The 25610-nt window shown below is 35.4% G+C and overlaps 1 protein-coding gene across 3 annotated transcripts in view; it reads left to right on the forward strand.

Annotated features, from left to right (window-relative positions):
* LOC145666953 (equilibrative nucleoside transporter 1-like) overlaps positions 1-25610 on the forward strand; it is a 114156-nt gene that overhangs the window by 26489 nt on the left and 62057 nt on the right. The window contains exon 2 of one of the 3 annotated variants that reach the window (XM_081734576.1): positions 18732-18897. In XM_081734576.1, coding sequence (XP_081590702.1) covers positions 18732-18897 — 166 coding nt within the window. Of the gene's footprint in view, positions 1-18188; positions 18898-25610 lie in introns of those variants that run through there. The other 2 variants (XM_081734577.1, XM_081734575.1) reach the window with 2 other exon arrangements.

Below are 25610 nucleotides of genomic sequence, written 5' to 3' on the forward strand. Positions count from 1 at the left end.
TACACATTTTGTGTGACACCAGATCAACATCCCTTGTAAGATTAAAAATTTAGCTAAATTGAAATTTCACTCAATTTTTTCATTAATTTCTGTTCGAAAACTTAAAGTTTGTACTGCAACTTGTTCCCCAACGTCTTTTTCATCTAAGGGTAAAGTAGTGGGAAATGTAGAAGTTGAGGAAAAAGTGTAAAATTATATAAAAACCAGCAAAGTAGAATTACGAAACTTAAAAGACCTCCTTTTGCTGTGGGCCTCCCGCACTGTGGGTCCGGCAGTTCCGTTAGTTATGACACCGTTCGAAGTGCATAATGCACTTTCACCTTTTAAGGAACATTTTCTAAGGCAGTAAAATGCGGTGTGAATTTGAGTTGCATTTGATAGAACCATCTGATAAAGGAGACAATATACTCAGACATAAATAATCTTTTCCGAAGCTCTAGTGTACAATGAAACAAATAGTCGTAAATATATTACATATTTGAAGGGAAAAAAGAGCAAACACGTTATTGCACGTGCGCATAATGGTGTCACTTTAGATGCGAATTTATAACATAAAAAAGTCATGTTTACGTCATGGTTTGTTAGATAAAGAGTTAGTGAACGGAATTCCTACGCTCGTGGTCTTAGGTTCGAATCTCAGCCATTCTTGTTATTTTTTCTTTTAACTGCACTTAGTTTGTGTATTCCAGAACTTCAAGTTTGAATTAAATGTAATGTGGTTCAGGCTGACTTACATGTAGCCGAAATTATTTTCAAATATGAGACGTTGTTATTACATGATTTTCTTTCACTTAGAGTTTAAACTTTGATATCAAATCTTGCAATCTAAATTCTGTACCTGAGAGCATGAAGTGAGTAAGTTATAAATTCTTGTTTTGCAGAAAACAGCAAAAACTCTTAATTAAGCACTAAATACATATTGGACATACTGCATTATATACTTAGTTAATTACGTCATCAACCCGTATAGAACTAAATACAATCAACCATTCGTTGCAGATATCCGAAAAATATACAAAAAACTGGTTTTAACTCATTTTCGCCAAAATTGAACTTACGCACTTCAAGCTCTCAGGTACAGAAATTAACTCGTTTTCCGATGTCATACAGTAACGTAACTTTGCTCTGCGACGTTAGACGGGTGCAAATACTACATTCCATTGTTACTGTAGTATACTTGTTCATATATTTATAAATTGTTTACTAAGGAAAAACGTATGGTGGATCATAGAATGTATCATACGATGGAACGTACGAAGGCGGACATAGCAAAAGGCGTAATGCAAATATTCGTGGTAAGGATCTTCTTCGCAGGATTTCAACCTCTGCTTCAACTTGTTTTGGTTTACATAGCAAGCGTAATACAACTCGGCCACAAAGTCTCACAGGTTATTCTGCTTATTAGTGCAGAAATCAGTGAGACATGTACATTCACTGGTGTCAAGTAGTATATTTGATAAAACTTTACTAATAAATTGTTCGAATTATGTAGCCCTCAAGACGGCTGATAGTGTTGTGGGCGAGTATTTATTAATAGTGTGTATAGTCCCTTTGGAATATGTATACAGCTGCCATATGCAGTGGCATTGAATCTACCAGGCGAGACATATAGCGTTATGTACAACAAATTGACCATGCATCTTGAACACGCTCCCATATCTCGTCAGATGTTTGTGAAGGATTGTTTGATCAGGTTTCCAGCAATATCTTTGCAACAGATCCCACATATTTTCAATAGTGTTCAGATCTGCCCCACGAGGAATCCAGACAACTATTTCGATATCAGGTTTCCACTGCAGCCATGCCTGAACCACATTTGAATTAGGTGTCGAGCTATTGTCCTGTTGCAAATATAATATCCGTCACCGACAGGAGCTTTTATTTCAGGAAGTGTTTTCTCCAGATGTTCCACATACTTGTGGGCGTTTAGACGACCAGGAATCCTGTAGATTCCACCGATGTTAGCAGTCTTGCATATCCATGCCCAGCAGTGGATTGTTACATGTCCCATTCGACCTGAACGGGAAACGTATTCAGAGGCATACATTTTTTTTTTCCAGGAGGGCGGTAAACACGTTTCGGCCCGAAGTTTGAACTGGAAAATACTTTTCTGTCCGTAAAAACGACGTCGTTCTACACGCGTGAAATAATTATCTGTACAAGCGCCAGACAGCCAAACATGTGGTCTTCTGTTAGTCGCTCCTTAACAGCTGCCCTGTATGATCTCAAGAATTTGAGTCTACGTCGGACAGTCGTAACATCGCCTGAGACATTGATTTCCTCTCGTAACCGTCAGGCAGACATGATAGGCTGCTCACGGTATTGGGCAATTAACCTCTGGTCGTCTTCGGCAAAGGAAACTCTTTGTCGACCAGTTTCTTTTTTACGTCTTACATCTGTTTCCTCATATCTCCTCCACCACCTCCGTGTTGTTGCATGGTTAACGCCATTTCTTGCGTCTGCCTCACTATAGTTCATACCCGCGTGTTGAATTAAAGCAAATACACTGCTTTTAACAGAATCCTTGTAATGCGCCATTTTCAACTAGAAGCAAAATGATAGCTGTACGTAGGTGTTTGAACGGAAGGTGGTTCAGGTAACGTCACGTAACAAAGTGGGTTTCCTTTCATTGCCGTAGGCAATATCGTACGCCCTCTGCTGGATGTTCATGAATTTTGTCACAAAACACGTCGGGAAATGAGTTAAATTAAGGTTGCAAGATTGGATATCAAAGTTGAATATTGTACGCTAACGAAAAGCTTTCCACTAAAGCTTCGCAAAAGTGATTTATATCTGAGTATTTGGTACTACTTCAAGAGATGGTTCTATCAAATATAAGTCAATTAACATAATTAACATAGTAGTAACAAACTTTTCCTGCTTTAAACAGTGTTTCTGAACAAGGAGAAATTCATTATAAACCCTGTAACTAAGCTACAAGACAAGGTCTACGTTCAATGTCAATGGGGCACCGACTAAGTCAACCTTTGGAATATTCCATTCTATTAGTTTCTCAATTAGTTAAAAAAAAAAAAAAAAAAGTATATGAATGACTGCATAGAGCTCTCCACGGCTGAATGGACAAAGTCATGATTCGATAACTAAGAGGTTCGTGGGTCGTAACTCGTCTCGAAAGCTGAAGATTTTTTAACAAATTTAATTCCCCATATTTTAAGATCTTTCTCTCTCTTCGTAATCATCTGATGCTCTAGAGAGAGTTCTCCAACTTAATTCGACAACTTTCTAATGTGATCCTCGCAGTTCGGAAACTTTCATTCTTCTGTTTCACAAAATCACAAATTTCGTCCTAATATGGATCCTGTGTGATCATTTTTTCTCCAATTCTAGACTTTCATATGTAAATCATCCCTCTCTGCCCCCATATGAATCTCTCTTTCTCACACACAGACACATATGGCTTGGGATTAAACCTTCGACTCTTGAAAGCAAATGTAAGCACTCTAGCAATGTGCTATCGTAACTATATAGGTTTGTTGTTAAAAGCAGTATCATTTTAGATTTTGTTCGGGGGAAAGGAATCTGTGATTACTTGCGTTTGCATACAAGACAAGTACCACAACTAGGAAACAGATTTTCTTCCAGACCTGGGGTATGCAAACTGCGAGGGGGGTTTCTATTGTCTAAATAAATTGACATACACAAAAGTAAAATGTAGTCGAAATTTAAAAAATATATATATTAGCTACGGGTGACCCCGAAAGTATGCGTGAAAAAAAAACATTATTGGGGATCGGTTTCTCTGTGTACTTCCCAGGTTCAATTCCCTACGATGGTACTTCCTTCAGGAAACAAACCAGGGTAGTGGTTCGAATCCTATTATAACCAGAAGGTTCCATCTCGTGTAGCCTCTGTGCTGAAAAAGAGCGTCAACAAGTGAAAGTGGACGGACCACGGTTGTCCTGTAGGCGAAAGGAGTTTGACGATTAATGGTAGTGGATGATTATGGAAGAAAACATACCGTGAGGTCTACCAGAAACAAGAGACCACGACACTAAATATAAGAATCTATTACTGAGCCACTGTACCCCCGAAAAGAATGTTGAAAACTTCAATTAATCTTCTATTAAAAATATAAACTGTGAATCGATATTTGTTAAAGCGTCAGTCTCTATTTTAACGATAATGATTTTTAGTATTTTTTAAAAATGTATTAACAGGACTATTACTTAATGATAAACAACGTGTTTCTCTCATTCGTAAATGTTGTCTTTCAGTGTTGTTTCAATCTAAATAATAGCTGTATCCGTACCTCACAATTACATACTAATCCTTATTAACACTATTCTGAACAACTATCATATTTCCACACCCTTGTGAAAAGAATTGAGTTTAAAGGGTTGTCATTTGCAACTGTCAAATCGTTATTGATATATTTGAAAATGAAATGAAATTTTTGAGTTTTACGTCTCACGCTTATGTCGGCTAGACTAAAGGAGACGGTGTTTATGAGAAATGAATGAAATGGTGGAATGAAGAAAGTGGGAGGAAACGGGAGAACCCCGAGGAAAGCTACGCACACGGTGTTTGTCCACCACAAAGTTCACTTGGCGGGATCAGGGCTTGAACCCGGGACCCCATGCACCAATGGGAATGACTATTAAACAAACACAGTTTGTGAGTTTTATAATTATTTAATGCACATTTACCATTTATTTGCACATTCAAAAACTGAAAAAAAAGTGTACGTATCTGTTGTCGCAAAGATTTTAGCATTAAGGCTTAAAATATCGTATATTACGATAAATTAGTTGGCAAGCCTGATCCATGCAGATTCCAGAACGCAGAAAGAATTAAAATTTTTCAAAATATTGACTGACGTTATTTTAACAAACAGTAATTCATTTAGTTTAGTAATAGCAATCCATATGAGCAAGTTCGAAATTTTAATGTGAGAATTTTCTTTATGTGATCACTGAGATGGCATAAGTGCACCCAACAGATCATTTGATATAGATTCGAATGGTGCGTAAGTAATAGGAAATAATTCATTTTGAAATAATTAAACATTCATTTAGAAAAAAAGAACTAGTGTTAGGTGCTTTGTTTAGTTCAAGTTAAGTTGTTTTGTCTTTGATTACATTCTATACAAAAACAGGACTCAAAAGAGACTTCGTACTCCGAAGAGATTGAAACAATGCTGAAAAAAGTGTTAAGTTGCACGAGCGCTGTCTGAAAGTTGCGAAGGCCACTCGTAGCTTGTTAATTCGATGTGGGTTATTGGAATTTCTTTGCTCTTCTTTGCTCTCCCACCAAAACGAGCTTTGTAGACAACCCTACCATGTGGTTATTCTATTCCGCAGACAATTGGTCTTAATAAGGTTGATGACTTCTTTCCTGCTACGACAGAGTGCAGCACTGTTGGGAACCTGTACTGATTGCGTCACTTCCCGGGTCGACTACTACTCTTAATTACAACAAGCGTTTACAAGTCAACCATTTAGCACTCGATGGCTTCTTTCGTTACAAAAGCAAAGCGTATTTTAGAACGTATTTTCAGTTCAGTTGCTTCGAATCAGATCAGGAATTGATTTTTATCCCGATTTTATTTATTTTAAATACCTATATCTATGAATACCTCCTTTCATTATTTTCGAAATTAGCCTAAATAACAAAAATAATAAATTTGTATAATTCAACAAACCTACACTGCAAGCCTGTATCAACGGGAGTGTCTAGGGGGCCGGGCCTCCCTAAATTTTTGCTGGCCCACTAAAATTTTCACGGTAGGTTAGCAAGTGAACTATAATATGGTTGGATCGGTCCCCCCTAACTTCTACCGGCCCCCTTACATTTTTGGGCTGGCTACGAGCCTGCTACACTGTATGTTCTAACACGAACTACATCACAGCAAGATGTAAATGTTGTTGTGTCGTGGATTGTTATATTTCTTAGGCTGGCGTTCCTCAAACTTTTGTCAAGAGGAGAACTTTGCTTAATCTCTATATTGTATGGAACTTCGAAAGCAAATCTCTCATTAAAAAGATATTTTACACAGATGTGAAACCCATTATGCCAAGTGTGTCAAATAGTAATGAGTGTAGAGTAGTCAAAAGAAAAGCCATTTTCATATGCAATGAAGAATAGAAAAAAAAATAGTAAATAGATGAAAGCTTTACTAATTCTGTAGTTCTTTAAAAATGGCGGGAATATAAGGAAATGTGGGAGGACGCGGCACTATTTTTTTAGTCCTAAATGGCACAAGACCTAAAAATCATTTCGCGGCACAAGTCCTAAACGGCACTGGACCTAAAAATCCCTTGTGGCACTACCATCGCGTCCGTGCCAAGAACACTGTCAATCTGTTAGTCAAACTTTTAGATATGCTGTTTTATATTACAGAACCAGATTCTTGCTTAGTTCTTACAAGTAATTTGTATAAATACATATTCTATCGTTCTGAAATAATAAATAAATAAATAAATAAAGCCTATTGTTCTTTCTTGCTGTTTGCATGATAGCATTTATGTGGTGACAAAATATTAACTACCTATCAAATGAGACTTCCAGATCTTTCGTAATGTCTATTTTTTCTATTCCTACACCACTGACTTCGTATTAGTAACATAATGTTGTGTTTTAGTTATATACGTCAAAAATTTTGTTTTCTTTGTGTTGATTTGAAATAAATTATTTTTACACATATATTTATCATATTCAACTATTTCCTAGCAAATAGTTGACATACTTGTAATTCACTACTATTTACTCGTTACCATTATTAACAATAGTTTTAGTACACTAGACTCGGCCCTCAGTAATCCGGCCTCTCAGTAGTCCGGCCTCTCAATAATCCGGCGTACATCCATCCAAAAACACGTGTCATGCTTAGTTAAACAATGCTGTACGTATTCGAAATTGTAGCATTCTACTCAAGGACCGAGTTTTCTTTGAAAATTAATGTATATTTGGATTTAATAAAGTGTATCCTCTATGTTTTAAAATTATATCCTTCGATTGAATAAAGTACAGTACACTATCCCCTATGTTTTCAAAATAAATAAAAAAAACAAGATAAATAAATAAATCAAATAAATGTCATACACTCAATAATCCGGCACGTCCGCTAATCCGGCACCCATATGTGCCAGGGATGGCCGGATTAGCGAGAGTCTAGTGTATTACTAACATAGCTGTTACCGTAGGAATGTATTTTTAGTACTACTACTACTACTACTACTACTACTACTACTACTACTACTACTACTACTACTACTACTACTACTACTACTACTAATAATAATAATAATAATAATAATAATAATAATAATAATAATAATAAATTTCAGATATGCTACATTTTTGAGACCTGAGCCTTTACTGTACGTGAAGTTAAAATCAAAGGTTATGTCACTGACGGGAAATGATGGCTTAACACCCAAAACAAACTCTTGCCCTTCCCCCCCAAGTGTGTGTTACTCTCTGTTTAATAATTACAGCAAATTAATAATGTTTATACTAGAATGTGAAAGAAACATTAAAAAAACATGTTAAAATAATTAAAATAACCTAATTAATCATCCACTTTGCACTCTCATTTGCTTAACTGGACGAACCCAGACCTAAAGGAAAAGATTTTTCAGTCCAAATCTCATAAGCAGTGGGAAATATTAATACTATAGAAATTGACCCTCCTTCCCTCTTAGAAATGTAATTTTCAAGACGCTGAAACATATACTTTATTACTTTTAGTTAAAAGTGGAAATACAGAGTTTCACAGACCCAGTTTAAGCAAATCATTCTTTACTTTATAAATATTTTCTGAATAAGTAATGGGGAATTCGAACCTTAAAGAAAGTGCACCCTTTGTTCTTTCCTTTCTATGTTATGTGTTGAATTTTCAGTTTTCTTTGTTGTTTGTTTTACAGTGGAAAGTTTATATGCCAAGTTTCATTTTACTAGCTCCAGAGATTTAAGAGATACACTACTCTTTTAAAAAAATATTACCCCCACCCTTTTCACGATACGTATTTCCAAAAAACTCTTTCTTATATCCTGCTTTCGTAAGAAAATGATTTTTTTAAAATTAAAATTTAACGACTCTACTTGTAGTAGTATGCCCAGAAAGTCACTTATTTTAAGTCTTTTGTATAAGAGCACAGAAAATAAACAGTCAAACTCAGTGCCTTTTATGAACAGTTTCCGATTTCTTTTGACTTAACTTATTAGTACATTTCCCATAAGCTGTAGTTTTAAATTCACGCACTGTCAAGACCCAGGTTTCAAAAAGGTATCAAACTGAGAATATAATAATAATAATAATAATAATAATAATAATAATAATAATAATAATAATAATAATAATAATAATAATAATAATAATAATATATGTATTTATGTACGTATGTAATATGTATATATTTATTGTCTTATTAAAGCTTTCATAATTTGGAAATATATCTTTGGTTTGCTTTTAATATGTTAAAACGCCTACTTCCCTTGAAATGTTTGCAGGCTACACCCCTAAATGACTATGTATTGATTTCTTCAAACGTATTTTGCTGCATATTACATTAGTAATTTAGCGTTATTTTTTGAGTTTTTCTGGCGTATACATATTAACTCTATTAAAACACACTGTAAAATATGGTAACTGTCTGCGTTCTTAATATAGATATATAGTCGGTATTTAGTGTTCATTTGTGAAATATCTAGTGGGGTTTTGTGCTAATTAAGCAAAGTTTGATGGGCTTTTATTTTACTTTTTGAAAGTTAGAGTGGGCTTTTGTCCTACTCTTAATAAAATACACTCCACCGAGTATATATTTATATATTGCAATTCTGAATGCTTGCTTGGCTTCAGAAAAGTCTGGTAAAATATGCTTTTTAAGAATTTCTATTTAATTCTGTTTTAGGAATTTGTCATGGGATTCTCGTATCTCCATTTGAAAGAAACGAATTTCTTAATCAATTATATAATTAATTCTTAGAATGAAATAGGTTATATAATGTCATTCATGTATAACTGCAGAACAGATGATTATAATAATTTTAGTAGTACAAATACAGGGTGTCCGAGAAGTCTTTCCCTGATTACAGAAATTGATAACTCAGGCTAGAAATAAGATAGAAATATGAAACTGGTGTTGAATTGTTTACAAACTATAAAAGTTTTGGTCACATCAGTACACTTCCACATGAGCACCCTTGGTAGCACGTAGCACATCTAGGCGATATTCAATTTTCATCCACACATTAGCCAACATCACTGGAGGGATCGATGCAACGACTGTGGTTATTCGTTGCTGCAGGGTTTCAAGATCTGGTACACGTGTTCGTGGGCATCTGTATAGCTATTACCGTTGGAATTAGCTACATTCGTAACATTATTGCCAACTAATTACTGCATCATCCCATCCTTAACGGTATAAGACCTAAATGGCACAAGACCCAAAAATAATTTCGCGGCACTAGTCCTAAACGGCACAAGACCTAAAATTTAGGTCCAGTGCCTATATTTTTAGGTCTTATGCCGTTTAGGTCTTGTGTCGTTTAGGACTTATGAATGTTACCCAATGTGGGTTGTAATGGGAATCTGTTGTTTCTTTTCCGGCATCCTTTTCTGCAAGATTTCGGGTGTTTGGAGATATATTGCTTGTACTAACGATTTTCAGAACAGAGCTCAGATGAATGTCTGCTAACCTGGTTCTCATTGCCAGTGGCGGATCTAAAAGGTAAAAACTGGGGGCAGTCAGAATCCAGACTATGATAGGTATATCATGAGTTTACTATAAACTTTCAAAAATATTTAAATAACTGCTTAAATTAATTTTGTCACTCAAAAAAAATTGAGGGTGTCTATAGGCGCTACCGGCCTCGGGCTAAATCCGCCTCTGTTGACTGCGGACTAAGTCCTTTTCATGAGTAATAAAAGTTGTTCACATTTATAAGTATTAAGATATCAAACATTGAAATTATGTACGATGGAAATTTACGAATTTTCTCGGATCAGAGCAGGCAAGTATTTCTAAAAGTCATGAATATCCACTTCACTGAATTTCCTTTTGTGTTGAGTTGAGTCGCACTGAATTTCTATAATCCATCTGTAAATGGGCATCAGTAAATGTTGGTTAAAAATAAACGGTAAAAGAATGTTAACAATTTTGTAAATAAATAAATTATATACTAGCTGAACCTGCGCTATTTACACAGTGCACAGTTCTAATATGCAGTGGCGGCGATTGGATGTTAAAAGTGGGGGAGGGGATCTGATCTGAATATTTGTATATCAACGTTAGTTTTCCTGGTTGTTTCTAATGCTTTGTTTGCCGAAAGGCTATATAATTAATAGGACACTATATTTTTTCAATTAAAATACCGTATATTGTATTTCATATTTTATTAAGTAAATTGGTAAGAGTAACCCAAATAGGTACTAGCCCTTTGTAGTCTTAAATAACGAAGGTGTAAGAAGAGATTTGATTCCTTGCTCATGAACATCTTAAAATTCTGTCTTGAAAAGTGTGTGATCAGATTATTTAATAACAAATTTGCAAAACAAATAAATGGAAATGATAATATTAATCATAGGAATGAAGAATGCATTTTAGGCACTGTCGATCTTTGTGCAATTTAAATTATAAACTTGTGAAAGACTTTTTTTTTCTTTTGCGAAATGTTCTCTCAATTAGTTTCAAAGCGGCTAACATATCGAGTCCTTGTAAGAAGGAATTGTTGCTACGCTAGAATTGTTGCGCTCCGATAGGTTAACTTTTGGGCAGGGCCGTAACTTGTGTGGGACGGGGCTTGCCCCCCAGAGAAGCTCTCCGTCGTTCGAGGGGGAGCCCATTTTAAGACATTTTTTTTACTCCATATACGGTACGAACATGAAAAATATAAATGAAGCATCAAACAGGTTCACTACATTACATAAACTAAACAGCACACAAAAGGTAAATAAAATAAAAATAAGTTGTGGGCCCATTTCAATAAAAAAAAATGTCTACTATTAGGGTCTCTAGAAATAATATTTATTCATATGGCTTTGAGGTTTGTCAATATTGTCCCATTAATTAATTTGTCATGTATGGTACGGTCTCAGGGGAGTAACTAACGGCCCCGCAGACCATGCCGTACGGGAGATCCCACAGGCTCCGGGATCCCTTAAAAAGTAAGAGAGTTGAGTTGATTTTGAGTTTAACGTCCCGTTCAGCAGCGAGGCTATATGAGACGTGGACCTACTGATTAACGTGGAATCCGAACCACATGAGCTTCCGCCGGGAATCAAAGAGTAAGAGAAAGATGGAAAGAGGGGGCCCAAGAATTAGAAAAACAACTTTTTCTAGGGGGCCCAAAAACGCGTATTAATGCTTGATTTCCAGAAAAAAAATTATAAGTTACGGCGCTGTTTTTGGGAAATTTTCGTGGCAATTGAAACGCAATTCCTGTAGCTTTCTTAACTCCAGCGAAAACGGCACATTTCTAACACTTGTGGTTATCGAGATCTCATTGTCGAAAGAATTGGCCATAAACATATAACTTTTCTTGACCAGAAATATATATAAACCTAGCATTTTAATATATAGATTTTTTGTTATTTTCTCGGAATGAATTCAAGGTAGCAGAAAAATGAGTCAAGCAAGGGTCGCGAGTTTGATATGCCTGGTTTTAAGCATTTACCATTATACTGTATATTTGTATCTCTAAAATAATATTAATTAAAGTTTCGTTAATTTTGAATTAGCATTAACAGAAAAAATCGTGTTAGTTGTTTTAAATAATTGAATGCTACTAAGAATAACTAAGAAGAATATCTGATAATAATACATGTATCACGCTATTAGAATGTTTATAGCCTTTATATTATTACATTGTATCATTTATATGTATTTGAAATTCTCAAGCTCAAACTAAGAGGAGCACAAATGCATACCTCGAGAATGAGAGTTTGAAAAACATTGTTCTAGGCTGTCAAAAGGAAAGACTAATATATTTTTTTCTATTCAATTAAATCATCTCAATTTTATCATGAAATTAAACATCTTCTAGCAAAGTATTTTGGTATCATAAAGAAAAATTTCGTGTACGAAGATGGTGCATATAAGAAATATCTATAGAATGCCTTAGGGTTCTTATCTTGGCTCATCTTTTTTGGTCGGCTACGAATTAATTGTCTAATATAGTTTCGTCGTTTAAACTTCAAGTTTGAGTTAGTATACCTAGGTATATGTAAATATATGTACTGAAATTAATGATAGAGGCACGGTGGCTCAGTGGCAGAGCGTCCACCTCCGGTGCTTGGGGTCCCTGGTTCGATCCCAGCTCGCGTCGTGTGGACTTTGTGGTGGACAAACACCGTGCTCGTGGGTTTTCTTTGGGTTCTCCCGTTTCCTCTCACTTTCTTCATTCCACCGTTTCATTCATTTCTCATAATCACCGTCTCCTTTAGCCTAACCGGCATAACCGTGGGAAGTAAAACTGAAAGATTTCATTTCATTTTCTGAAATTAATGATGATGTATACAGGGGCGCAATAATGATGATAGTTTTGTAAAGGAGTGAAAGAAAACATTAAAATACTATAGCAAAATGTGAAAAAAAATATCGACGATATTCACAATCTTCTCTATCAGGACTTTCAATATGTTAAATTTAAAGTTCCACATGTTATTAGCATTTAACATTCGAAAGACCAAAATTTTCGTTTACCTAGAAAGACGAGGAGCAATTAATTTGATGTTCTGGCTTTTCGAGTAAGTTTAGTTAAGAGAACATCATGCTAACTTCCTTTGTATGATAAAAGTATTGTAACTTAATAAAAGATAAACATAGAAAGTTAGAAAGAAACGTCCTAGGATGTTAGAAAAAGAACCAAAATAAACTCTAACAAACTAAAACTAACTAACTAACTCTATGGTCTATGGAACCCGGAGGTTCAATGCCGCTATTTTGTACTCCTATTTCTGCGAAACCCATCCTAATATTGTCCTCCCATCTGCGCCTAGTTTTCCTAATGGTCATTTTCCGATTGGTCTTCCAGTTAAGACTTTGAAAGCGTTCCTACTTTCTTCCATCCTGGCTACATGACATGTCTACCGTTTTGCCCCACCTGATTTTTTTCTTACGGGGTGTTTTTCAAAGAACGAAGTATATCAACATTTCATACGCAATTTGGCCGAACTACGGGAAGCTAGCATATAAGAGTTGCATATGATACAGAATACCAATACGGATCTGTCAGGATGCTTGTGACAACGTTGCTCTTCGTCTCCAGACATGTATCAATTTAGATGGTGCATTGGTGGACCATGCTATGGAGAACAGAGATTAAAATTTGTGTAAGGAAAGGTATGAGAATAATGTGTTTATATTCAATGTTATGCTCAAATTATGTTGTTATTGTGCTGCCAAAATGTCTTGAGCCGTGGCAAAAATGCGAACTAACGCTCACACCCTCACCCACCCACGCTTTGAGCCAATAAGGGTTCAGCTGTTGCTAAGCGAGAGAAAGCGAGTGGAATTTCTTCAGCCGATAGCAGCGCTTGCAACGAAAGACTAGGGGTCAAGTCATTGTGGTATATCTTAAGTTTCTTTACCGCAGTCTTTGAAACATCATATAAGCAATGAGAAAATGTACTTTTGACTAGATGTTTGTCTTTGAAATGAGAGATTAATTGATATTTTCCCTTTGTTTTACAGATGTAAGAAGCTAACGATGGAAGAGATGCTCCGATTTCACCGTGACGGTGAACCCCCTGTTCCGTTCCTAAGTACTAGTGCCGCAGGAGTGTGTCACTCGCAAACCTCCTGCTGCTCGAGTGCTTATCAATGGGAAGGGACGCCCTGCAAAACAACTGACTTTCTACGTTTCACATTCTCATCTAATAATACGAGTAATTATGATATGTACGAGAAACACTGGATACAACGTCATTTGCCAACAGCAAAGATTCTTTCAATCTTACTGGAACCGAGGCGCATGATTTTAGTAACCAACCAAGAATTTGAATTTAGTGTTGACATCAGTGAACTATTTTATGAATTTTATGTGTACGTATTTGAAACAGGATGTCATTTTAAGAAAGAAAGTCTGGAGAAAACGTCTTCATCTATGTAATTTCTTCATAAGTATATGTTCTAAAGCTAATCCATTGCTAATATCGAATTAACTTAGAAGCTACACGTATATTTCGTAAAACTTGGATCTATGCCAGAGCAGAACGCAAAATTATGGAGCATCTTTGGGTACAAATTATAATCTACTTATCTAAACTTGTTATCAAAAATGGATAACTTCATTTACCACTTCGTTTGTCAAGAATATCCGAGTAGGAATCTATTCCAGGAGTTTGCCCTAGTACCGTGTTTCTTAACTTGGGACTCACGCCCCACTGGGAGGGTATTTTAGAGGGGCAATTCGACAATTTATGTACGTTAAATAATTTATAAATAAATAAAAAATCTAACAGGAATTCATTGTTTAAAATGGTATTAAAAATAAAAATAATTTTTATTTTTCCTTTTTACAGATGTATTTAAACAGATAGAAAAGTGTCAGAAAACTACTGTGAATAGGTCCCTTTAAGTTTAAATCGCTATGATTAACCTAACCTAAACGAGAAAGGTGAAACAATAAGGTTTTGCAAACCTAAATTTATCGTAAAATATAACTTAAATAAAGGTGCATATGCTATTGAGTTTTGTGTGTCTTTATCCTTTGAACAAGATATTGCATCTCAAATTATTACTTCCTATGGTGGTCCAATTCATATCACACTTCTCTCTTGTTTAGTAATTCTTTCTGATTGAACTTAAGTTACGTACAATATAGCAGAATCTTTATTTGGTGGAAAATAATGACTTCAGTTTTTGATTAATTACGAAATGTTGACTTTGCAAACGTGGTGTATGATTATTTTACAGGTGTAAATATATTTATTGAAGCGACGAAAATGAGTGATTTGATTTCTTATTAATAATAAAAATGTACGTTATTTTAATGTAAGTGAAATGAAGTTGATAATTTAGTAAACAAAAAAAAGTTATAAATTCATTCCATATATGAGAATGTGTTAGTTGAGAAATATAAAAATCATTTATTTGTAAACCAGCGTACATTAGTACTTTCAATTAATGTACATTTACATAGTAAGTGCATTCCGATTTTCTGTACGAACTTATGATCGAATTTTGTGAGTTTTAAGAACAACAGCGAGGAAAGTTATATGCTCTGTATTTCAGCTGAACTACTTTGCAATAATTTTCGAAATTATATATATAAAAAAGGGAATTGTACACGTTAGTAAATCTTATTTATTTCAAATTTTGAAAACCATTTGTTACAAAATGGTAAAAATCAAATTTATTTAGTTTAACAAAGTTTGTCTGTCGTAATAAAATTTACATTTGCAGAAGATTTAACTTTTTCTTTTAATATTCTTTTCCAAACAGAAATAGAAAGCCCACGGAGTTATGAGCCCTATGTAAATACAGTAGTTACAGTAAATATTTAAGTTAAGAGTTTACATTTATGTTTCTTATAGAGAAATCTTTTGGTATTATTATTATTATTATTATTATTATTATTATTATTATTATTATTATTATTATTATTATTATTATTATTATTATTATTATTATTATTATTATTACGAAATGTATTGGGTATGTCACAAGGGACAGTGTCCAAGGTTATAGTTGTCTACAAAATTCAAGACAAAACCACATCGCAAAGAGGAATAGTGGTCGGAAAAGAAATTTCCATGACAGGTTCCGCCGAGCACTAAAGCGGGTTGTCACTCAGAATTATCGTGTGACTGCAATGCAGGTGATGGAAGAATTCAACCAGCGCGCCTTACACGGCCTGTGTTGACAATCACAGTCCACTGCCAGTAATATGTCATTGATATACGGCGTTGGGTTGAACGGGTGAGACCGCTAATAAGGAACCATAAAACTTTAGCACGACGCCAATGATGCCGCGAACATACAACGTAGGATGCTGAGGACTGGAAACGTGTGACTTAGTCGAACGAGTCACCGTTCATGGAGCCCAAAGAAGCATGCGATCCACAATGTCTTCGCCGAACCGGGAAAAATGTGGCGGCTCCGTGATGCTGTGGCTTTCAGTGATTCCTGCGCTGTCACTTACTGTGGTTATGTCGCCACTTAAGGTGATCGTGTGCATTCTATGCTCCAGATAATGTCCAATCAATGATGCCATATTCCAGGAAGATAATGCGCCCATTCATAGAGCTTGAGATATTGCGGCGTGAATTGAAAAAGACGGGATGAAACGTTATCCGTCCCCTAAGGTCAACTCAATCACCGGACCTGAACATAATTGAACATCTGTGGTCCGATTTAGACACACGGATCCGACTCCATCACCTTTCACGGAACTAAGGGTACACTATAGCTGAAATGGTGCAATACTGACTCCATTTGCTACTATTCAGCATCTCTATGACTCGATTTTACTTCGCACCAAGGCTGTTTGGGGAACGAAAGTAGTCGAATGCCACATTGATCTGGTAAGTTGCAGATTAATACCAGACTGATCTGGTATATTTAGGGATGTGCACGAGACGAGTCGAGACAGAATTTTCCTGGCAAAATTCGAATCGAGACACGGCTCTTCCAATAGAAAAGTATACATTTTTCGAGTCGAGACATCACTTTTACACCACATTTTCGAGACGAGACAGTCACAAATCTTGTCTCGTGCGCATCCCTAGGTATATTGATGGGTACAATAGATATAGAAGATAGTGTAAATAAGTTAGATGCTAGGATATATCCATGGATACACTTACCTACAAGGGACATATTTAAGAAGCTTATTTTGAAATATAAATATAATACCCTAGCGTCAATTACCTGCTTCGCTGGGTCAAAATAAGAAAAATAGTGATATGTTCCGCATGTCAGTCACTTTTTACTATTACTGAAGCCCTCTCTGATATTGGTCATTTTTCGATCATTTTTATATATCTCCCCCTCCTTCAAATTGCGGGGCTGAATTTGGATTTAAACGGCATCGGAAGTGTCACTGTCCATGACAGCGACCCCAAAAACTATGGATTCGGCATTAATATCGGTCGTTTTTGATCATTTTTAAATATCTCTCCCCTCCCCCTGCCCTAAGTTGCACCGTCAAAGTGAAATGATAATAGTCATCCCAGGCCCGAACCTCATTTATATTGAAAATTTGATCGAGATCGATCTATTGGTTCAAGAGTTATTAAGTCATAAACATGTTCACTTTCATTTTTATACCATAATATAAAAATTTTGCTATTTGCATGACAAGTCAATCCTTTGTACAATAGTTATATCAGGGTTGCTTTTGTCTGTACTGCATTCTGATCAGTAGCAGAGCTTACTCGTGGCTAAGCGGTTAACGTGCATGCCTTTGGCGTGGGGCACCCGTTTTCGATTCCCGGCAGAACCTAATGTGTTCGGATCTCACGTTAAGCTCTAGGTCACGTCTCATATAGCCTCGCTGATGAAAGGGACGCTAAACTCAAAATCACATCAATCACATCTGATTAGTAACATTTCAGGTTTTTGGTATAAGGATGGAGGCAAGACCCTTTACCGACATAGGTACTTTTATGTTTTTCTTACCGTTAGTATGTTCCTGTATTACTGATTGAAATGTATATCTATATCTCAAATTTAGGGGATGGGAAAGAATTGCCCTCCCCAGAGCCCTTAAATGACACGCCTAATTCTGATAAATAATGACACTTTCAAATCCAAATTTCCGTTTCTTTCTTCTCTTTTTTTCTTTTTTCCAGAAGAATCTAATTCTTATGATTACCACAAAATTTATACTACATCTGCCTCTCCTTCTTTCCAATTTAGCAGCCTTATTCTAACTTGAGAACAACGTGTTATGATTTTTAAAATTTTATTTGATTCATGTTTATATTCCTCATTAAACTTTTGATAAAATGCTCCAGAAGCTAATTAGTTTCTTTTAGGTTTACCCTTGCGTCGTGTCAGAACCATGTCTAATTCCGCGTTAATGGAATCTATCATGAAAAATAATAAACATTCCTTTTTACCTGACTTTGATCCAATAGTTTGTTCTCGAGTTACCGGTATAGCTGTTTTTGCATTTTTTCGATAAATTTTTGGCCGGCCCTAGCGCTGAAAGGAAACGTTTTTACACCCGAGTTGGTCTCTGTAAGTTTCGTCTTATCTTTGTGTCAGGAATTGCCTCTCAAACGTTGTCGTTCTTGATTAGAAATATCCTATATAATTAAAATTGCTTGACTGCACACATATTTCGTAATTATTGCAGTAGTTACCATGGCATAATTGGAGCAAATGTTATTTTGTTGTAGGAAATTTGTTGTCAATTGAAAACACTAGAGCTGAAATTAATCACAGTAAATTTGAAAAACAAAAAGGAACATAAAAGAAATACGCTTAGAATTATCAAATCAGGTCATTTTATTATGTAGCAGATCAGAATCAGTCGTGATTGGTCCACTCAACTTCTTTTCATTTTATCGAAGCATCATATGATTGCCTATATTTTATAGTTACTAAGTAGAAGTCAGTGGTTAGTTAGTTCGCATTGTGAGTGTTTATTTGGTAACACTGAAAACTTGCAAACTACAATTTGCTTTTCCGTAATATTTCTGAAGAAAGGAAAAAAAAATTGATACTGATAAGATACTAGTCTAACAATGAAAACGTCAATATTTGGTTCATCTCTGTTGTTGAACAAACCTGATAGCTTAAAGTCTTTGCCATCCTTAGGTAAAGTGCCTTCTGTGCAAGAACTAGAGGAAGGAGTTTTTCACCTTCAGCCAGAAAATGAACCTTCTGAGTCTGATATTTCCACCATTACCGCCACTCGGTGGACCAGCAGCGTCACTGCAGCCATGAATCGAACCATCGATGCAATCGAAGGACCTGACGATAGGTACGTAGTTGTTTTTAAACAATTCTTAATCAATGTTCAGTATTATATGGACGGGTTAAAATTACAGTGGTGCAAGTTGCTTTTTTAAGAAGAATAACTTACAAGCAGAAACCAAATTGGAGAAGTCGTAAGATATTCATTGAACTACCAACGTATAAAAGAACTAACTCTATGGCATATGGAACCCGGAGGTTCAATGCAGTTTTCACAAAAGCTCTCCATTGACTTCTGTCCTTTAGTGCAGTAAAGGAAGCTCAAATTCTAATGAAGAAAGGAACAAATTAGGAACAAGCTGAAAATTGGTACAGATGTTGAGAAGTTGTTCTAAACAACATACTAAAAGTCCAATGAAATCCCACGTGACCGCCGCCATATTGGAAAATGGCTGCTGGAAGTGTCAAATGAACAATACACAGAAAAAAATAGCAATATCTTCGCTATGGTTGAACATAAAGAGATAAACTTAGTGTCGTTTTATAGCACATAGATAACACAATATTTTTTATAGAGAAACAATATTTCATAAAACGCATACTTTTAGAAATATTTAGCTCTAAATTCTAAAATTCCGAAAACTCCTGTCAAACTGATTTAAAATTGTGTTGAACTTAGGAAGTAGTTATCAACAAGTTAAAATTTGACTTACATGTTTGTAAAGATTATTTAAATAGCATACTAAAATCCCACAATTTCGTCATTCGCCATATTGAAAAATGTCCAAATGTCCGAAGTAATTGAAAGATAATATTTTTAAAGGGAAATTCAAAATCTGGACCGGGCTAAATATTTGAGAAACTTTAAATGCAGTCGATCCGAAGTCAATTGGGATCAATGGTTGTGCGAGGGGGGAAACAATGTGACGTGTTTAAGGTAGTCGTCCATCTTGGTGACCGCCATCTTGGTATCAACTTGTTTATTTTAAATGGCAACATGGTCGTGTGACATTAAACAACATCCTCGTTCGAAGAGAAACCCAATAAGATTTTTTTCCCCCAAAAACCTGCAACAGTTTTGAAGTTGTGAATAGATTCGGATATGTTATATGTGAAATGCTGTGAAATGTGCTGTGCGAAGTTTCGAATTTAAGGATAAAGTAAAAAACAAGCTTTGTAACATCTCACATTACGTATTCTTTAATAACCAGGAAAAGAGAGAGTCTTCTTTTATATTGTTGCTAATATTGATGAAATCACCCTTCCTCGTTCAACAAAAGTGCCATAGCAGTGTTTTCAAGCATATCTCCACATTGTGTAGCATCCCAGGTCCCATCAATGAAAACAGGTCCAATAAGGTTTTTACACCCCATATTCTACACCACACCATTACCTTACCTGCACCTTGAATCTTTGATGCATCTATCCAATTAAAGATTTGTATTAGCTCAGTACCGCACATTTTGATTGATAATCACACCTGTTACATAGAAATTTCCCTTATCACTAAACACAATGTTATGAGGAAACACTGGGTCACGAGCTATCTGGCCGAACGCCTACTCACAAAACTCCATTGGTCTATTAAAATCATCCTCTGATATATATATTTTTTGTTTCAACTGTAATTTTTAAGGGTACCACTTTTCCCTTTTTAATATTCTTTGAACACTTTTGACACTAACATTATGTTCACTTGATAGACGTCGCATACTCTTCGTAGGACTTTTCACCAATACACCCAACACAGCTGCTGATGTGTCTGGATCAGTTACATTTCGTGGTCGTCCTGATCGAGGTAAAGCATCATTTTCCTTTGCCATGAATTTGCGGATTAGTTTTCGTACAGCAGTGTTTGTCACCGGCTCACGATTAGAATGTCGTTCTTTGAAGACGACTGTTACTGTTGAACTGCGTTCTCCAGCCTAAAGGAAAATTTCGATTCTTTCCTCTCGAGTTATCATCCTGTCCTACCTACAAGAAAAATGTAAAGAGACAGTCGATTCCCTCTATATGATGTTCCACACATAACAAAATTTAAGTCCAAATGACAACATAATCTACCCTAAATCCATTCACTACTTCAAAACCGTTGCAGATTTAAAAAAAAAAAAAAATCGCTTTACAGTAGGATTTCTCAGTACTGGGTAAAATGTTCGGTACTGGCCTAATACAAATCTTAATTAGATAGATGCATCAAAGATGCAAGGTGCAGGTAAGGTAATGGTGTGGTGTCATTGGTAAAAGCAGGGGTTTAGCCATCGGGGCCAGGCCCCCTAATGACCAGCTTTTAGAACATCATCATAAGATTACCTCACTTTAGTCGTTTTAAAATAAAGTTTACATATAATTAATAATTCACGGTAAAATAGTACGGAAAAATACAATTTTACTATATCGATCGAAAAATAGTATCGTATCTCTTCTTTATACCGATCGAAAAATAGCATGGTATACCTTTTTTTTATGACAGCAGATTACACGATTTACGAGTACTGCGATTTATATTTGACAGTTTGAAGACAAACAAGGTACTACGAGTATAAATACTACCATAAAACAATGCTACTAAACTAATTTGTAAGTACATTATATTTTTTATATGTTGTAACTAGTGTTTTAAGAAACATTTTTTATCAGATGGAAAATTTGATGAAAAACATTTTTATTCAGTTTTTCAGTTTGGATTTCATTCGCTTTTTTTTTTTCTACTTGGTGCACTGAGAAAATAAATGTAGGCGGCGTACTTAGAAAGATAGGTTACATGCGTAATTCCTGTAGTTTTTGGACTTAACGTACAGCAGACGTATAACTGAAAACGCATGTTTTATAATACTTTCTGTATAAGTGTTCCATCTATGCGTACTTCCCGTATGAAACAATGTAGACGGTCAGGATCTCACATACAAATGGACGTATATAACATATAGCTGACGAAGGTAACATAAGTATATGCATGTAATATACGGAAAACTGTTAGATGTCAGACATCCTGCAACGGCATGATGTAACATCTAAGGGCAGTGCCTATTTAGCATACGGACAACGTATGCTCCGTACTGATTTCTATAGTAACCAAGAGGATAGCGTATATTTGTACAATATACCGCTGTCTGGAGAAGGGGTTTTCTCTGTGTGTAAAACAGGAAGTGAGATATAGCTGTTAATAAATTAATTACGTTTTTTTTTTAGTCACGAATAATAAATAAATATTTTTGTCGGAAATCTTAAAGAAATTAAGTGCAATTTCAAAGAAAATCAATCTTATGTAGATAAGTTCTCTGTACAAGGGCTTAAACTGAAATAGTTATGCACAAAGGTATAACGTTTGGTTCGAGGCAGTTGTTCTTGGTTGACCTTCGAAATGACAAGCTTATTTCATAACGAATAATCATGCGATATTTCATGACAAGGTGAGGCAATGAGGCTCATATGTATTTTCATTTACTATGCACACTGACACCTATAGGTAAATGTTTCTGTTTTATTAAAATTGTTCATACATACTTGGTAATAACTCTATTCCTGATTACCACTGTTATAAATAGTGTTTACTTGTGTCTTTGATTAAACTTCACTTTTAATGGTAAATGATAAACGTTAGCAATACGTCACATAAATAATGTATAATGTTTTGATAGTATATATGCTTTTGTTATATATAGTTTAGAAGAACTTAAAGTTAATCACTCACAGAGAACGGTTCATTTCTTTTGACAACGTACACAAATTCTACTCATCTTGCTGAGCTGTTTGTAGACATTTGTCTTAGATATATCGAATGTTTATTGCTGCATTCTTGACTTTTTTTTTTTTCGGATCACACACATTGTCACATATCTGGGCACTCTTGTAAATTACGGCAGTGTTCCATAGCCATTTTTTTTTTTATCGTTATATAAACTAATGATGCTATGTCGATTGATCTAAGGTTTTATCAATGCTTCTGCTACTGAAATCAAAAACAGACACCTTTAGTCGGTGGTAGTTACATTCCAGTTTGGGTGACTATTAGTCCAAAGCACGTATGCTGCCACTCCACAAGCATCCAGAAGGTTCATAAAATAAGCAAAATGATATCTATTCGTTTTCCTCCTGCATGTATAGTTGTGAACCATCTAATCGAAGGAATAAACCAGCCTTTTTGTTTCGTTGTAATATACAGGGTGTTTCAAAACAACACCGACAACGTTCGTTAGGTGATTCCTGACACCAAAATAAGATGAAAAGTAAAGACCAACCTGGGTGCACAAATTCTTCCTTTCGGAGTTATAGGCTGTCGAAAACATGAAAAAATTAGCTTTAAAGGTCCATAGTTCCAACACTATGGAATCTACCGTAGTCGGGTCAAGACTTCACTTAGGAACTACTATGTGCCCTATCCAAATATCCATGTTTCAGAATCCTGCAGCATGTTTCCGCAACAATTTTTATAAATATAGTTGGTGAGTGCTTCAAATTATATGCCCGTAGCCATACTGCCTCTATAAAAATTGTTGCGTGAGTACTGCAAGATTCTGAAACATGTATTTTTGGATAGCGCACACATTAGTTCCTAAGTGAAGTCTTGACCCGAATACGGCAGGTCCCATAGTTCTGGAGTTATAGACCTTTAAACTTCATATTTTTTATATTTTTGGCAGCCCATAACTCCGAAAGGAAACATTTATGGGCCCAGATTAGTCCATACTTTTTGTCTTATCTTGGTGTCAGGAATCACCTCCCAAACGTTGTCTGATTTGTTTTGAAACACCCTGTGTAATAATATCTGGCTTATTATTCTTGTGTGGATGAAATTTATTGCCGTGATGTATACTGGATGAAAGTACAACTGAAGAGATTTCCTTCGAAACATAAGATACAAGTGTGAATTTGTTATTATACGCGAATAAAGATGTGAGGCTGTGTTGTATAAAATATGGCCGCAATCTCTTAGGAGAGAAAAAATATTCTAAATTGTAAACAGTGAGAAATAACCTGAATTTTAAATTACCTTTACACAGGGGCGCCGGAACCGGGGGAGCAAGCGGAGCAGCTGCCCCCCGAAAAATTATTTTCAGAGGGAGCAAGATTTTCATTTTGCCTCCTCACTTTCAGACTGTAAAAACATCACACAACAGTGATTATCTGAACTATATTTTGCTTTTTAGGTAATGTGAAAAAAAATCTCTATTCCAGATCTATCTTTCTCTTTGAGATATGGGACCGGGTGCTTTTTCTAACCCCATTTTAGACAGATAGATTTAGGAAACAGAATTGAAAATTATCTTTATTTCCATTGGTGTAATTCTCAAAACACTGTAAATTCTTTAAAAATTGTTTAAGTAATCGTAAGTCTGCAATATGAAACGAGTCGTCGAGCGAGGTTTTAAGTTTAATATATATATATATATATATATATATATATATATATATATATATATATATATATATATATATATATATATATATATATATATATATATATACAAAGTTAAATTAATGTTCTTACAAACAATATGCAGAGTGCAGTAAGTTTTATAGTAAGGAGGAAAAATGTATGAGGTAGGATTAATAATTTATAGCACATCAAAAATACGAACTCCATTGTCGTTCCGTTCGTTTTAAGATATGAGTGCAGAAACAGAACACCTGTTCCAGCTCTCCTTTCAGACCAAGTTTGTGAACAACAAGAATAAGGAGGACAGTCGCTGCTTGTAATAATTAGTAGTCTTAGATATTTAGCTCACAGTGGTCAAGCAATCAGTGGACATTTGCATAGTACGGGTAAATTGATGTCGCTCCTGGATGAAAGAAAAATGGATGTGCCTGTTCTCAATCAATGGATTAATCGACGGGATAACTGGCTTAGTGCTGATTGAAAGAATGAAATTTTGAAGATTATGGCACATGCAATGCAGAGAGACTTGGCAGCAGAAGTCAAAGAATCTCCATTTTATGCAATCATAGCCAACTCCACAACAGATATTTCAAAGGAAGAACAGTTGTCTCCGTGTGCACTGTGTTGACTCTGATTCATCAAACCTAAAGAAATGTTTATGGGAATGATCACCTCACATGACACAAAATCGGAAACATTAGAATTCACGATCAAAGATATTCTAACGAAACTTAACCTGAAAACATACGTAACCAGTGTTATGATAGTGTAGCTAACATGTCAGGACGAGTGAATAGTGTGCAGAAGATAATTTCGAGTCAGCATCCGAAAGCTATATACATTCATTGCAGTAATCATACATTAGATCTTTCATTGCAGAAAGTAGCACGAAAATGCGAACCTTTGTGTAATGTACAGGCCATAGTTAAAGACGTTTGTAACATCAACCTGGATTCTGCAAAACGAAAGACAACATACGCCGACATTGTTTTTGAACCCTGTAAAGCTAACAACGAAAGACAATCTAAACATTTGCTGTCTCTTTGCCTTACTCGCTGGTGTGTTAGGGGGAAATCTCTAATCAGATTTCAATCTACTACAAACGAATTCAAATCACGTTGGAAAAAAATCATCAGTAATACAAGTGGTCCAAATGATGATCAAAAAGTAATACTACATGAGTATTTGGAAAGAATGAACAAATTCGGGATGATATTTTTTTCTGATAGTCAGTATGCGTGCTTTTGTACCTTGTGGACAACTGGCGAAAGTGCTTCATAATTCTGAAAGTTCTGGGTCTGGAGCTAAAAGAGCAGCAGTGATTCTAGAGGATATTCTGAGAAACCTACGAACGGACAGTGCATTTGAAAACATCTATAAGGAAGCAAAGTAAAATGGAG

This window comes from Thermobia domestica, chromosome 12 (genome assembly GCF_964235325.1).
Source record: "Thermobia domestica chromosome 12, izTheDome1.hap1.1, whole genome shotgun sequence".
NCBI classification, from domain to species: Eukaryota; Metazoa; Arthropoda; class Insecta; order Zygentoma; family Lepismatidae; genus Thermobia; species Thermobia domestica.